This window comes from Suillus subalutaceus, assembly GCF_016647625.1.
Source record: "Suillus subalutaceus strain FC151 chromosome Unknown DFJ58scaffold_7, whole genome shotgun sequence".
Classification (NCBI taxonomy): Eukaryota; Fungi; Basidiomycota; class Agaricomycetes; order Boletales; family Suillaceae; genus Suillus; species Suillus subalutaceus.
The window spans coordinates 162,877-175,601 of NW_024540256.1; the positions used below are offsets into that span (position 1 = coordinate 162,877).

At 48.6% G+C, this 12,725-nt stretch overlaps 4 protein-coding genes across 4 annotated transcripts; 2 read left to right on the forward strand and 2 right to left on the reverse strand.

Annotated features, from left to right (window-relative positions):
* Positions 1–134: 134 nt before the first annotated feature.
* DFJ58DRAFT_761160 (uncharacterized protein) lies at positions 135–2,773 on the reverse strand. Its single transcript, XM_041388469.1, has 4 exons — positions 2,465–2,773; positions 1,131–2,405; positions 939–1,083; positions 135–885 (listed from the first exon to the last, which is right to left on the reverse strand). The coding sequence occupies exons 1-4, from the start codon at positions 2,483–2,485 to the stop codon at positions 323–325; spliced, it is 2,004 nt and encodes a 667-aa protein (XP_041249481.1). The 5' UTR covers positions 2,486–2,773; the 3' UTR covers positions 135–322.
* DFJ58DRAFT_761162 (Mur ligase) lies at positions 2,771–4,740 on the forward strand. Its single transcript, XM_041388470.1, has 2 exons — positions 2,771–4,627; positions 4,689–4,740. The coding sequence occupies exon 1, from the start codon at positions 2,880–2,882 to the stop codon at positions 4,359–4,361; it is 1,482 nt and encodes a 493-aa protein (XP_041249482.1). The 5' UTR covers positions 2,771–2,879; the 3' UTR covers positions 4,362–4,627; positions 4,689–4,740.
* A 924-nt stretch (positions 4,741–5,664) lies between these two features.
* On the forward strand, positions 5,665–7,660 carry DFJ58DRAFT_761164 (uncharacterized protein). Its single transcript, XM_041388471.1, has 4 exons — positions 5,665–6,036; positions 6,106–6,334; positions 6,372–6,809; positions 6,860–7,660. The coding sequence occupies exons 1-4, from the start codon at positions 5,876–5,878 to the stop codon at positions 7,175–7,177; spliced, it is 1,146 nt and encodes a 381-aa protein (XP_041249483.1). The 5' UTR covers positions 5,665–5,875; the 3' UTR covers positions 7,178–7,660.
* DFJ58DRAFT_761166 (uncharacterized protein) lies at positions 7,661–12,013 on the reverse strand. The gene is made up of 17 exons (XM_041388472.1): positions 11,835–12,013; positions 11,733–11,784; positions 11,163–11,672; positions 10,850–11,134; positions 10,534–10,800; positions 10,374–10,485; positions 10,193–10,322; positions 9,962–10,144; positions 9,794–9,907; positions 9,627–9,740; positions 9,482–9,580; positions 9,337–9,426; positions 8,489–9,289; positions 8,301–8,439; positions 8,141–8,242; positions 7,855–8,079; positions 7,661–7,807 (listed from the first exon to the last, which is right to left on the reverse strand). The coding sequence occupies exons 1-17, from the start codon at positions 11,921–11,923 to the stop codon at positions 7,769–7,771; spliced, it is 3,351 nt and encodes a 1,116-aa protein (XP_041249484.1). The 5' UTR covers positions 11,924–12,013; the 3' UTR covers positions 7,661–7,768.
* Positions 12,014–12,725: the final 712 nt, after the last annotated feature.

Genomic DNA, 12,725 nt, shown 5'->3' on the forward strand with positions numbered 1-12,725 from the left:
CGAGTGACTCGGATGAAATAGTTTAGTGCCGACAAATTAGTACTAGTAGGGGGTGTGAGAATCAAGGCTTTTCATGGGTACAAGTGGAAAGTGGATGATATTGAGACAGATGGTCTATTACGTTGAGAGGTGTGGTAAACATGTGTGCAATGACTAGCCATGCGATGATCTGACTAAGTGGAAACAATGAGCCCCTGTCTGTCGCTAAATAGGTACAATGTATACTGGACATGGATGAAAGCAATCAAGCTGCGTAGAAGCTAGTGCGACACAATTCGCTTTTAGTATATGTGGACTCATCTAACAATGTATCCAAGACTCCTCAAGCCGATCGGGCCGGGTCAGTGGTATTGGCCTTCCCTTCAATAGTCAACGCGTCCATGTCCTTATTCATGAGCCTGAGAGTCTCCACGGGGTATGAATGATCAACGATGGTAAAAGAGATCCCCGCACACGAATACAAGTGATCGAACGTATCACTAGCTTCGGCGGGGTCGTGGTCCTGGCTCGGGTCATAACCAGGGATGATCCGTTTGATTGGGATGAGTTGCAATTTTACTTTCGGCGCAGACCCACATGGAATGAAGGCACGAATCAAAAGCTTCTGCCCCGGCGTTTTGCTGCTCCGTGCCAGCTCCACCATAGTGTCCCACTTTTGTTGCATCAGCCTGTCGCACTTGCAGGTGTCTGGCACAGGGAGCGATTCTGTAGAGCCAACACCAATGCGGAAAGGGATACAGGTATAATCAATCTCAACGACTGCGGGCCCTGGAGCATGTATTGCCGCTGTCTTGGAGATTCGCTCGTTATGATACGAGAGATCAGATGCAATGATGCGATCGAGAAAACGGAGATCACGAGTAGAAATACGGGACATGATTCCTTCTGTGAAGAATCTATGAAGTTCGGCATCAATTGTAAATTTATGAAACACGTACTGGCACGGCGAGCTTGTATTCCGCGACAATATGTTTGATGGCCGCCTTGTTTCCAATCATAAATCTGGCATTCCCTACTGCAGTAATGCACGTGAAGGCAACCAGCGCAGCGCTTGAAGGTGCCTGCTGCTCCCGATTTATTGCACTGGACAACAATCACTATGAATATCATAGGGAATATGTGATAAGCACCTTTGAACTTTGACAAGAATCAACATGTGCCTCGTCGACGTCATCAGTCTCCAACAAGTTAAGTCGGGTCATCACAAGTGTCTCCAATGTGGACCAGTGTTTATGCATTGGACCATCCGGCTTTGGTCTATCCACCGCCTTAACGGCGTTTATGGCCTTGATAGACCGACCCATCACTTTAAGCACGGAACGGAAAATCGCATATCTGGGGAAAATGGTCGAGAGAAGAAGCCAGAGTGGCTCCCAGTCTTCGTCATTATTATCCTTGAGGTGTCTTACCCAAGGCTCAACCGCTAGCAGCGAGGGCAACAGGCCTGCCTCGAGGACCTCGGAAATCCAGGGTAGTCCATCCGTGTCTTCCACATACGCCCTGATATACCAACATGCGTACGAAATGGCCTTAGCCACTAAGTGACGTTGTTTGGTACAGTGGGGCCGCTGAGATACCATGGTAGCAATAACGCCTGCTGTTTTCTGCATGGAGTGTTGCATAAGTAATGGAATGCGGATCGTGTTGTTTACGGAAAGGGAGGTCAAAAGGTGGATATCCCAGATAATTAAGTCGTAATCAATGGGGTGCTGTGCGAGGTCGTGCTCTAGATGATCAAGGGCTGTGGAAGCGACCCTCGCTCCGTCATTGTTGAATGGGCGCATGATTTCGTGCCAATTCCAGGTCTCCGTCTCAGAAAACGTGCACATCCAGGAGTCTAGAATGGCTGGAGAGCGGATAATCGGAGGTGGACCAGGGATGTCATCGTCTTGCACGCAGGAGCTGAAATAACGATCCTTTGTTTCCAAGTCCCACATACTGAACATCAAAGACACGATTCCGGGGCTAGACAGGACGATAGGAAGCGAGTCCCCGAGCATATCATGCCTGCAGATGCCCAAGAAGTCAACGATTGCTCGCTTGGCGAGGATGCGCATGCTTCTATCGATGCTTTCCTTGTACACGTAGTCTGTCCCAAGGAAAAGCAGCCATTCGCGAATGATGGGCCAGCGGGAAGTCAGTATGTTAACCATTCTGGCAGTGTAGACGGAGCGGCCAAGCCAGAACGGCATGAACGATGCTAGGCCTCGCAAAGCCAAAGCCTGCTGCAAGGGCTCAGCGATGAGGCCGCGCTTGACTCGTTGGAGATGAACTGAGTCTACGATGCCATACAACGCCATGGTGATTTGATACGCATCGGGGAACGTGCAGTCGTCCCTCAGAGCAAAGAGAGTGGCTGAGGCGACAGAGTCAAAAGACCCTTGGCTCAAGTTGTCTAAGATATTCTAGATATAGGAAGAAATGGTTAATGAATGGTCTGGTGACGGGTAGAAGCACGGTAAACCTTGAGCTCGTTGGAAGACATGACGAGATGGCCTGGTTAATAAAACTAGTTTTCCTAGTGGCGACTCGAATTATATATGCCCTTCCACATGCTGAACAAAAAGATGTGTTACATATCGGAAAGTTGATCAATGGCGATCTAGTGAACGTGCCGGGCGATGGCAATTGAGAAAGCACAGCACTAGAGATCTGCAGATACCGAGACAGATGGGGACCTTCAGAATGAATCTCCAAGCGTTCATAAATGGATAATTTATCATGAGAGTCTAGTTCCATATGATACTAATACTTGTGCCACAGGCTAGTGCCACACACATGTTGTTGGAGTCTAGGTCCACCGGAAAGTTGAAACTGTACTACTATTTCTGTATCACGCCGCGGTCCTTGCCGATTTTTACGTTTTACGATCCCGGGCCATGTCGGTCAAACTTTCACTGGAGCGTATTCGCCTCCTTGCAGCACACCTTCCTCCATATTCACGTCCCACTGTCCATGTCGCTGGCACAAATGGCAAAGGAAGCGTCACCTGCATATTATCATCCATTTTCCTTGCGTCGGGTCTTACTGTTGGTCGATTCAACAGCCCTCATCTAGTATCCGTCCAAGACTCCATTTTGATCAATGATCAGAGTGTATCACTAAAGGAATACAGTATTTCACGTGCAGCTGTTGAGAGCGCGGACCAAGCCCATGGCACAGAAGTTAGCAGTTTCGAAATGCTGACGCTCGTTGCACTGCAGGTCTTCGAGAAGCTTAGAGTGGATATTGTGGTCATTGAAGTGGGCATGGGTGGTCGCCTGGACGCAACCAATTACATACCAGATGAATCTATACTCCTCTCTGCTCTCACGACAGTCGACCTTGATCATCAATCATTCCTCGGAAATACCGTAGAACTCATTGCAAAGGAGAAGGCAAGCATTGCGAGGAAGAACAAGCCTTTTGTCCTAGGCATTCAGAAATACGCTGCTGTCGAGAATGTTGTGCGATCTGTCGTTGAACAGACCGGCGCTCACTTCATAGCAACTCACCCTGCGCAGCGACGAGCGTGGGACGATACCATAGATGGTCCATTGCCGCCTACATTCTCGCTGGATGCGGAATCATTCAGGCCTCCGCCTGCTCAACCTATTATATTCACCAGTTCAGCTTTCCCGAACAGCTTACCCGCACTTCTATATTTGAATGGAAGCCATCAAGTGGAGAACTTGAGTCTCGTATTGACTGTCATATCCACACTTATGACGCACCCATCGTGTGCATCGAGGATGCCAAGCGGTTTTAGCGAGCGCGTCTTGGAAAACATAAAGACAGGCATTAAAAAAGCGACTTGGCGAGGTCGCCTGTCATTCCATCATCTCACAGCTTCCTCATCTAATCCCCGCGCGATCACTGTCCTTGTCGATGGTGCACACAATCATGCGTCATCAGAAACCCTCGCTTCATATGTCTCCAACCTCGTTACAATGTTGGACGGAAATCCAAAAGCGCGGATATTACGATTGACTTATATCCTCGGCCTATCCCATTCTCCCCCCAAAACGCCGAAGGATACCCTATCTCCGCTCTTCGCCTCTCGAAGTAGCAAACAGCTTTCAATACGAACGAAAGTTGCCGCAGTACGATTCACCTCGCCGGAAGGCATGCCTTGGGTGAAATCTGTACCGCCGTCTGAGATCGCCGCTGTCGTGCGTGAGTCTGTATCCGGTGTAGGGTTGTGGGTTGCGTCCGACGAAGGCAAGATTCAGGGACAACTTGAGAGTGCATTGAAATGGGCGACCGCGGAAGGAACAGAAGGAGAAGATGGGGTACAAGAGCTAGTGATTGTCGCGGGGAGTCTATACCTCGTGGCGGATTTCTATCGTCTTCTTGCGATGCAAGAGGTGAACCCCAGTTGACAAGGGGGAACTGGTCGGACCGAAATTGGTACAATTGTTTCGAATATTGTTGTTTTTCTGGTCCAATGATTGGTGGCGTACTCAGAAAGCTTGTCATAATTGGGGTTGTGGCACTACGCGGGGTCTTTTGTTGTTAGGGACGGGTGAAGTTTTGAAGGATTCGATTATTGCTAGTGACGTGTATAACAAGCCTCGAACAGCCTATGTAGGAGTACTTGCAGTCGGTGTGGAATGTACAACCCATGTGCTTGCTGATATCAGCGTATCTGATCACCGATCAATGCTCACTTTGAGGTTCCTTCCAATTTTCTAGCTATAGCAACTTACAAGACAGGTTACGGCTGCCTCTTCTTACCCTCTTCTACCTCGTGGAGCTGTTCGCAAGTACGATGCTACTAGGGAGGTGAAATGGTTCTCTTCTGTGACATTGTGATTGGCGATTCAGATCATCCACTGACAGCTGTCAATCAAACATGGTTCACTAGTAGCGGCCACCAATCCAAGGTCCGAATCACTGGCGTCTGAAAATAGAGGGACTCCACCACTTGTCAAGTGCACTTATCGACGAATGCCGACATATTCGTGGGTGCTAGGTCGAAGTCTCCACTCCCTTGGAGGTGATGGAAGTTATGATCATTTCTGGTGGGTGAAACGGTGGGTGCTGATTTATTGATAAAACGGTTTGGATGGCACACGACTCAATTGATACGACACAACGGCTCTGCAGTACACGTTGCGTGAATCCATCAAGATATGGTGGAATTGAATTGATGTTCTGACGCCACTGGAGATGCGCGATGCGCGTAAGGACACAGGATCTGGCTCTGGCCATGGAATGAAGAACCCAATCTTTGAAATGGAGGATTTACATCGAAATCAGGGGTTCATCTTCGTGAAGCATCAATTCAGACTACACGTTTGTGAGAGTCCATACCTCCGAGTGTGCAACCATTCAGTTACGCTCTGTTCGATGGCTGCCGCTGGTAGAATGAGAACCTGTAAAGTGACATCATGGCCAATGCGCAATGCTTTTGTCACAAGCTATTTAATTGTATCGCCCTTGTCAACCCATCATGATATTAATTAAGCCGCCATACATATTATTGTACCCCATTGGCAAGTCACCTAAGACATTGAGCTATTTCCTTGTGAATTATTGTGATTATAAGCGGTAGAGTACGAGCCTACGTTCGAAGAGCAACTATGCAGATCAATGTCGCTGTCGATGGAAGTTCTTGATCAAGATGAGATGTTGACCAACTTCATGATGTGACTGTGTGATACGTCAGCAAGTATTAGTCCCACGACACTTACTTTAGTTGTGGTTACCAGTCGAGCTGATCAGCGCGCGTCGTCTTCCTTTCCCTCGTCTCTTGTCTCCCTCCTTTTTTTTTCAGAGCTCGCGCGCTGTCAGCTCAGCCAGTCTCCATCAAGAGAGGCGTCCACTCGCTTTTTCGTATTTATTTTTCTAGCCAGCCACTTCACATCGCGTATTTGAATCAAGTAATCGTTGAATGTCCAGTATAGAACCATCCAGAAGACCCCCTCTTGCCGGTAAACCGCCATTTGCAACAGACGATCCAGACGAACTTTTCGACCAGCCACCGCCTTCTAAACGCCGTGTCCGTAAACCAGCAGATCCTAATCCCAACGACCGCACTTCTGCCTATAACATGTATGTTCACACGCTTTGTTTTTTCAACTTGAGAAGAGTAGGCGGATAAACTAACTGGGTACTCTGCAGGTATGATCAATATCTTGATCATCAAGATTCCTCCAACCGCCAGTCTGGTTTCGGTGCAGTCGGCTTTGGTTTCTTGAATGGGGACTTGAGTGACGACGAGGACGAGGACGTCCTCATGCATAAGCCTCCTATGGCAACTGAGTCTAAGCACGATGGTACTATGGATGCATCCCCGATCCCCCTCGCTGCTCCACGTCCTGGTTATCCAACACCCATCTCAGCACTCAGCGTACCATCTTCCCGCTGCAACACCCGAAATGAGACAGATTGTCCAACCCCTTCCCGTGCACCGGCCTCCACAACCTATGCCAGATGCACTGAAAGTCAACCGCCCCCCAGCTGACATAAATATTCATCAACCGCGTATGCCTGTCCCAATTTACGAGACTCCTTCCCCTCGCCCATCTGTCCCAAGCACTCCGCATCCTCTCCAGCCTCCAATGACCCCAATCACTCCTGTCTTTGCCCGTCCCGCCAAGTCACCCGCCCCAAGAGATATACAGTACACGGGCGACCCAATCATTCGTGGAGGCTCAGAGGACAACTTGGTGCCGAGACGTGGCCAGAATCGAGATGACTTCTGGAGGAGGTTCAGCATGGTTGCGAAGGACGAGAAGAAGACGAGCTCTTGGTTGATAAAGACACAGACTGGGTCTTCAAAATTGTCACGCTGGGTTTGGTTCATTGGGATGGTGCTTTTAGTCGTATGCGCCTTCTTTATATCTCCTGCATCCCAACTTATCTATTATTATAGCTCATTGCTGCTGGTATCGGAATTGGCTGGTACATCTCTCATAAGTCATCTTCGAATACGACCCCAAAGGCTATTGGAGGCAGCGCTGATGAAACCATGAGCGTCACCAGTACTCATGCATCAGTCGCGGTTTCTTCATCATTGCACGTTTCGCCTACAAACACGGTTGCACGCCGTTACGAGGCTGAACCTACGCCTGTTATTCGCAAGGTAGTGGAGGAGTTCTTGGAGGACGTTGGCCAAGTTCCAGCGGCAAAACTAAACGTGCCTGCCGGACGGAGCTGGAGACATCGTCGCGGTATCGAGATCCAGTTCTAAGCTACGCCTCTCGCACTCCATCACATTTCAGGGACCCTCTTCCATGATTTAGGCTTCGTGCTCGGATCTTCATCTAGGTAGTCTCTGCTTCTGGTTACTTACAAGCCTTAACCCGTGCTCCATTGTTGGGGTATGCATCCACAAGGATAAACCCCTGTCCGCTCGTTTAATCAATCTCATCACGGTACCAGCGTGATGGATCTGGATCTGTACTCATCAGGTGTCGCAGCTCGGTTTCTATCGCACTTTTTTTCAAAAAAAATTCAAGTATACATTCTTCACGTTCATCCAACGATTTTATTTTTTCACTGGAGACAATCTGTCCACATTTCATAGCCTTCGATACCATATAGATACATTGGCACGTGGCGATTGCTTGAGTACGGGAATCGAGGCTGTCACCAGTTAACTTGTATCATTCAGCGTTCAGCAAGTACTGAGTGCTTGGGACTTTTGGAAATGAATTTATTTATTATACCAAGTGGTTATATCATAGCGTGTATTCTGATGCGCAGCATTGACATTATTAATAGGGTACCCGTCCAATGGGACTCAGTATGCAGGGATCTAAAGAGTATGCATCAAAAATAATCAATTTCCACGCATTCTCTTGGCTGGTCGCTCTTTCTCCTTGACTTGGGCTCTTTCTCCTTCGACTTGGGCGCAGGCTGTGGGACCTTCACGTCCTCGAGGATGTCCACCTCCGCATCTGAATCCTTATCAGCTTGCCCAAGCTCTTCGCTCTCCCGTTTGCGCTTCGCGTCCTCTTCCTTCACCGCTCTTGAAACCTTCCACTCTTTGGAAAGGACTTGGATCCGTGCAATAAGATTTTTACGGGAGTACTGTACTACAGCCTCATCCCAGTCGAGTTTGCGCTGTTCGGCAGGACATATTTTCTTGCTCTTCAGAACAGAGCCGACGTCAGTCAGGTATTCAAAAAGTAAGAATAGACAGGCCACGTACTTGGTGGATGAGATTAAAGTAGTGAACAGGATCTGAAAGGAAGGTTTTAGCGAAATGTAGCAGGTAGACGCCGCAGTCGGCAAAGTTGGGTTGCGATGGGACCTATAGTGGAGTATTGGAAAGGTCTTTTTATTTATTTACAAAACGTGACTCCACACACCTGTGCAAGCTTCACTTCAGCCGGCCTCACTTCGTCAAATTGTCGCTTGTCCTTCGCTTCAGCCTTTAGCCAATACCGCAATACCTTCTGTGCTTGAGGGTGCCGTGAACCTAGAGAATCTAGTGTGAAGATCCAGGTCCTGCGATACATTATAAACCGATTACTCAAATGCAGGTGCGTAGGCTTACCTAAGAGGATCATTGGAAGTCTGAGTGGCAAGACTGGGTTGGATGTCCAACATAGCATCTACTTCCCTTTCCTGCTTCTCGTCCTCATTGCGTTCGTCCTCCTCTTCGGAGTCAGGCACAACAGCTGGCTCGACAGCTTTCTGCTTTCCTTTGCTCTTGATAGAGGTTCCATAAAAGTGAGTCGTAGGGATACCAGTCATACGAGACGGGGGTTTCGAAGACAGAGCGCTGGGAGGTTCAGAGACGTGTGTTGAAGTCGATGCATTGGAAGATGGAAGATTATCCCTCGGCTCGGTCCCCTCTGGGAGTGTATCGATGTCGATAACGGTGACATCAACATCCATCGATTCCAGGCACGGAGAAGACGTCGGTAACAACAAGTCTACATGTGCTTCGACAGACATCGATCTCCCTGAGGCCTTGCCAACAGAGGCAGATCTGCCTCGTATAGATACAGAGTTGGATGATGAAGGCCTGAGTGGTTTCGGATTGGATATTGAACATGACTGTGTGAATTCCACAGGTGAGATGTCATCCATGTCTTCATCTTGCGTAATACTTGGCGTGGACGCGCAAGTAGCGTGCAGTGAGGCCGCTTCAGCATCTGGCTCTGATCGTGCTTCTAGTGCTGGTAGGTCGTGGGGTGGTGCAGCCCCCGGCTCAGTCGCAGGAATTACGTCTGGCTCAGCAGCAGTCTTTCGCCGTAGCTTTCCTCGTTGAGAAAGAGAAGGTTCTTTCTGAGGGAGAGGTGGGAGAAGAGTGTGCTCGGGTTCATAAATAATGGCGAGGTACCAGTGAAGACTTGGAACGGAGTCAGTAAGAGTCGACCTCACTAAGGACATACTCACTTCTCGTTGATCGGGACAATTATGTATTTCTTCGAGAATATATTAACCCTGGACGTCCATTTCTTCACGCTTTGGTATCCTTCGTCCAAGCTTCAGACAAGATGTGTAATTTCAGAATCTGTAAAATGGAACCAAGAAGACCTGCCTTTTCTTGTTGTTGAGCTTCTTGTAGAAGAACGAACTGAAGACGTGAATTTGTTCCGCAAGATCCGGGTTTTGCTCCTTAAGATCAGCGAGCCAAAGCCTGCATAACGTCAGCATCGCACTCAATCAATGGCAGGTAACCGTACTTCAAGCCAAACTCTATCAATGTATCATTGAGGAATTCGTGCGGTCTGAGCCTGTTCAAATCGCTGCCCATAATGTTTAATGCGCCAGGGCCAGATGGAGGATATACGAGAATTCTAGTAAAACAGATAAGAAATGAAACGAGGTGCTAATGATAAAAGAGCCGCACAGTTCTTCAGGGTCTGCTATGGGAGGAAACTCTGACTGAATTTCGGGTGCTGCTGCAGCAGAATGCCGTGATGAACGGCGCAACGATGTGCCGGCCTCAGCGTTTGCTGATTTACTATAAAGGTTGTAGGTCATCAACCAAAATCGATGCAGTCACTGAGTAACCTACGTATCAGGTACCAAGCACGATCCAGAATTGACTGTGGAACTAAGTACATCTGGCGCAGGGGATGCATTCTTGATGGAAGGAGCCATCGATGCGTGGCGAGAATTAGACGAACGATGACTTTGCAGTTGAAACATCTCTGCAAGCTGCTGAAGTTGTCCCCAGAGTGCGCGCGCACTCATTGGTCTGCTTTCAATCAGGCAAGTTCTCTTTACGTGGTCAATGGCTTCGTACCTCACAGTGTTGTGTGTAGATGCTGCTTCAGCCAGGCGAAAGCGTAGGTGCTGATATATCGTTTGCGTCCATCCCTTGTCTTCGTCCGTACTAAACAAGAACGTTAGGTTCCCGCGTCCGCGATTCAATCCTGGGCACAGTGACTCAGTGCATGGCACACCCATCAGAATGGCACACGTACCGGGTTCAAACTCGTCTATTAATTTTCCGTTATCACAGATCTTGCAGTCTTTCCCCGTCAGTAGCTGTATGACTACATTGTCTTTCAAGGATTTCTTATCGTCAGTTGTGACCTGATCGATATTAGTACGAATGTCACATAATTTATGTTGGGGACGTACTGTTACGCTTTCAAACCCATTAGTTTGTTGGAACTGGAAAGATCGAGACTGTCCAGATTCAGCCACAGTGAGACGTCTGTTCTTTGGGTCATACTCAAAGACAGGGGGCTCGGAACCATCTTCTGCACTGAAAATTTTCAAACCGATTGCCCATGCTTGCAAAGGGAGCTTCAGGGGAGGGTCCTTAGTGCGAGGAAGCTCCTTGGATGTGAATTGCGTAGACGACGTGGTAATAGGATCAAATTGTGATTGAGACGTTGGGACAGGCTGATTGAAGGCGTGAGTCATTACAAAAGAAAACGCATTGATGTTGAACCTTAGTTGATTTTTTGCGTTTCATTTTCTTCACAACTCCACCGCTGAGTGCATCCTGTTTTCGTAAATCAAGGAATGGGAGCTGACTCGGAAGCTCGAATACTTTTCGAGTGTCGCGGACAATATGTTCCCGTATGGGCGTACGAATTGCAGCTCGCTGCGATTGAGGTTTCGGAGGAAGCAAAGGCCGGTTGTTGCCTGCCTCTGACGCAAAGTCTTGAATATCATCTACAGCTCGCTGCGCTTGAGGTTTCGGAGGGAGCGAAGGCCGGTTTGTTGCCTGCCTCTGACGAAAAATCCTGAATATCATCAACTTCATCAGATACAACCGCAGTGCAGGATTGTGTGGTCGGAGAGGAATCCTTTCCTTTGCCCTTCCTGGAGTCAGTATATTGTGAGTCACCTGGAAAGGTCTGGAAAGGATGAAGATTCATAGGGTCCGGTGAAGATGACGAAGGATGGGGACGAGATACAGGCATCCCAAGATCCTCTCCGTCTGAAATAATTTCGACCTGGTGACCAAAAGGGTGCTTGTGGTGCGCAGGTGCACTTTTCGTTCCATGAGGTCTGTCGATGATTTGTATCTCGAAATCTGGCTGCCCTGCATGTCTTGTGGACACACGGGTATTGTTTGTGGAACTCGAATTGTTGATCCGTGCAGCAATACTACTGGAGAATGTGTAATCACGTTTGGAGCGCTTGGATTCTTGTAGTCGTGCAGGGGTACCGAGAACCGTCCGTTGCGCATTCGGATTTGTTCGGAGATTGTTGCCGTTGGCGATTTGGTCGTAGGGGCTTGCTGCTGGCTTGGGACGTGTGTTACGCTACATAACAATGAGAGGATTATCACTAAAGTTGGATCTGACGGGTGTCAGTTAACTTACTGTATTCGATGGGGCGGTTATTGGAGTGGGAGAATTTTTCCATGTCCCTCTTCTGCAGAGCTTTATTCAAAATGATCTAGCGAAGTTAAGAATCAGACGTACGAATTACTAGATGCATCTCGGTAGTTGGACGGTCCTGCAGTGCCATGCAAACTGTTGACCTTTTGTCTTTGAGAGGCTGGAAACTCCATTTGCGCCCCTTGCAGCCCAGCGAATAGCACTTCGTCGCGTGCCAGGGAGAGCAAGAAGACGACCAGCTCGCAGGTGGCTGCAAGACCTTCGCTTACCCAGATTGAGCCCAATGCTCAGTTGTTCACTTGCTCATATTGTCCTAGTTAGGCAATTTACTCAGACAAAGCAAACACACGGAGGAACCTGCAGGAGGGAATCCGTTGTTATTTTGGCTCATCGCGAGCGCCTTCATTTTTCTACTTGAATAATATACCTACTAGGCAAAGCAACACACATCCGTGTATCGTTATTTGGAACTAAATGACCACCCGCACTTAAGCCATGCTTTCATAGTTAACGTAATAAACTCCTCCGAATTCCATAACCTCGCGACGGCCACCAGCCCAATAATGTCGTGAACTTGCACAGGTCCAGGCGTCCGAGTCAAGGTCTTGCGTCGGTGTCTCGTCATTTCCGATATCTGGTAGTACAGATTAGAACTCGGGCCCCGAGTACAGGCCTGGGACTGTGGAAAGCGGCGTGTGGCTGGAGCCAGTGCGCGCCACGCTCTACGGTTTCCGGAGGACACCCATGGGATCATTCGGAACTTCCCATATGAATGAAAAGTCTGCAATCTTGAAATCAGAAAGATCTAGTCGAGTGATCATACGGGTAACATAGATCCTTCTCTGAGTCACAGGCGTCTCTCTTGGACCGGGAACCAGCGACGCTCATGGGTGTGAAAGAATCACCGAGCCAAGTATGCAAGGCGTGAAAGCATTCAATCGTAAAAAAGAATGAACGAAGTCGAGGTACTTACGA

Excerpts from the sequence above, each read along its gene's own strand:
- DFJ58DRAFT_761162 (XM_041388470.1), top strand. The coding sequence starts at position 2,880 with ATGTCGGTCAAACTTTCACTGGAGCGTATTCGCCTCCTTGCAGCACAC.
- DFJ58DRAFT_761160 (XM_041388469.1), bottom strand. The coding sequence starts at position 2,485 with ATGTCTTCCAACGAGCTCAAG. Across the intron at positions 2,406-2,464 it reads TGTCTTCCAACGAGCTCAAG|AATATCTTAGACAACTTGAG; the intron begins GTTTACCGTGCT and ends TCCTATATCTAG. Across the intron at positions 1,084-1,130 it reads ATTCTTGTCAAAGTTCAAAG|TGCAATAAATCGGGAGCAGC; the intron begins GTGCTTATCACA and ends ATTGTTGTCCAG.
- DFJ58DRAFT_761164 (XM_041388471.1), top strand. The coding sequence starts at position 5,876 with ATGTCCAGTATAGAACCATCCAGAAGACCCCCTCTTGCCGGTAAACCG. Across the intron at positions 6,335-6,371 it reads CACCCATCTCAGCACTCAGC|ATTGTCCAACCCCTTCCCGT; the intron begins GTACCATCTTCC and ends GAAATGAGACAG. Across the intron at positions 6,810-6,859 it reads TTGGGATGGTGCTTTTAGTC|CTCATTGCTGCTGGTATCGG; the intron begins GTATGCGCCTTC and ends CTATTATTATAG.
- DFJ58DRAFT_761166 (XM_041388472.1), bottom strand. The coding sequence starts at position 11,923 with ATGGAGTTTCCAGCCTCTCAAAGACAAAAGGTCAACAGTTTGCATGGC. Across the intron at positions 11,135-11,162 it reads CTGCGGTTGTATCTGATGAA|AGGCAGGCAACAAACCGGCC; the intron begins GTTGATGATATT and ends ATTTTTCGTCAG. Across the intron at positions 9,290-9,336 it reads ATTGTCCCGATCAACGAGAA|TCTTCACTGGTACCTCGCCA; the intron begins GTGAGTATGTCC and ends CTCCGTTCCAAG.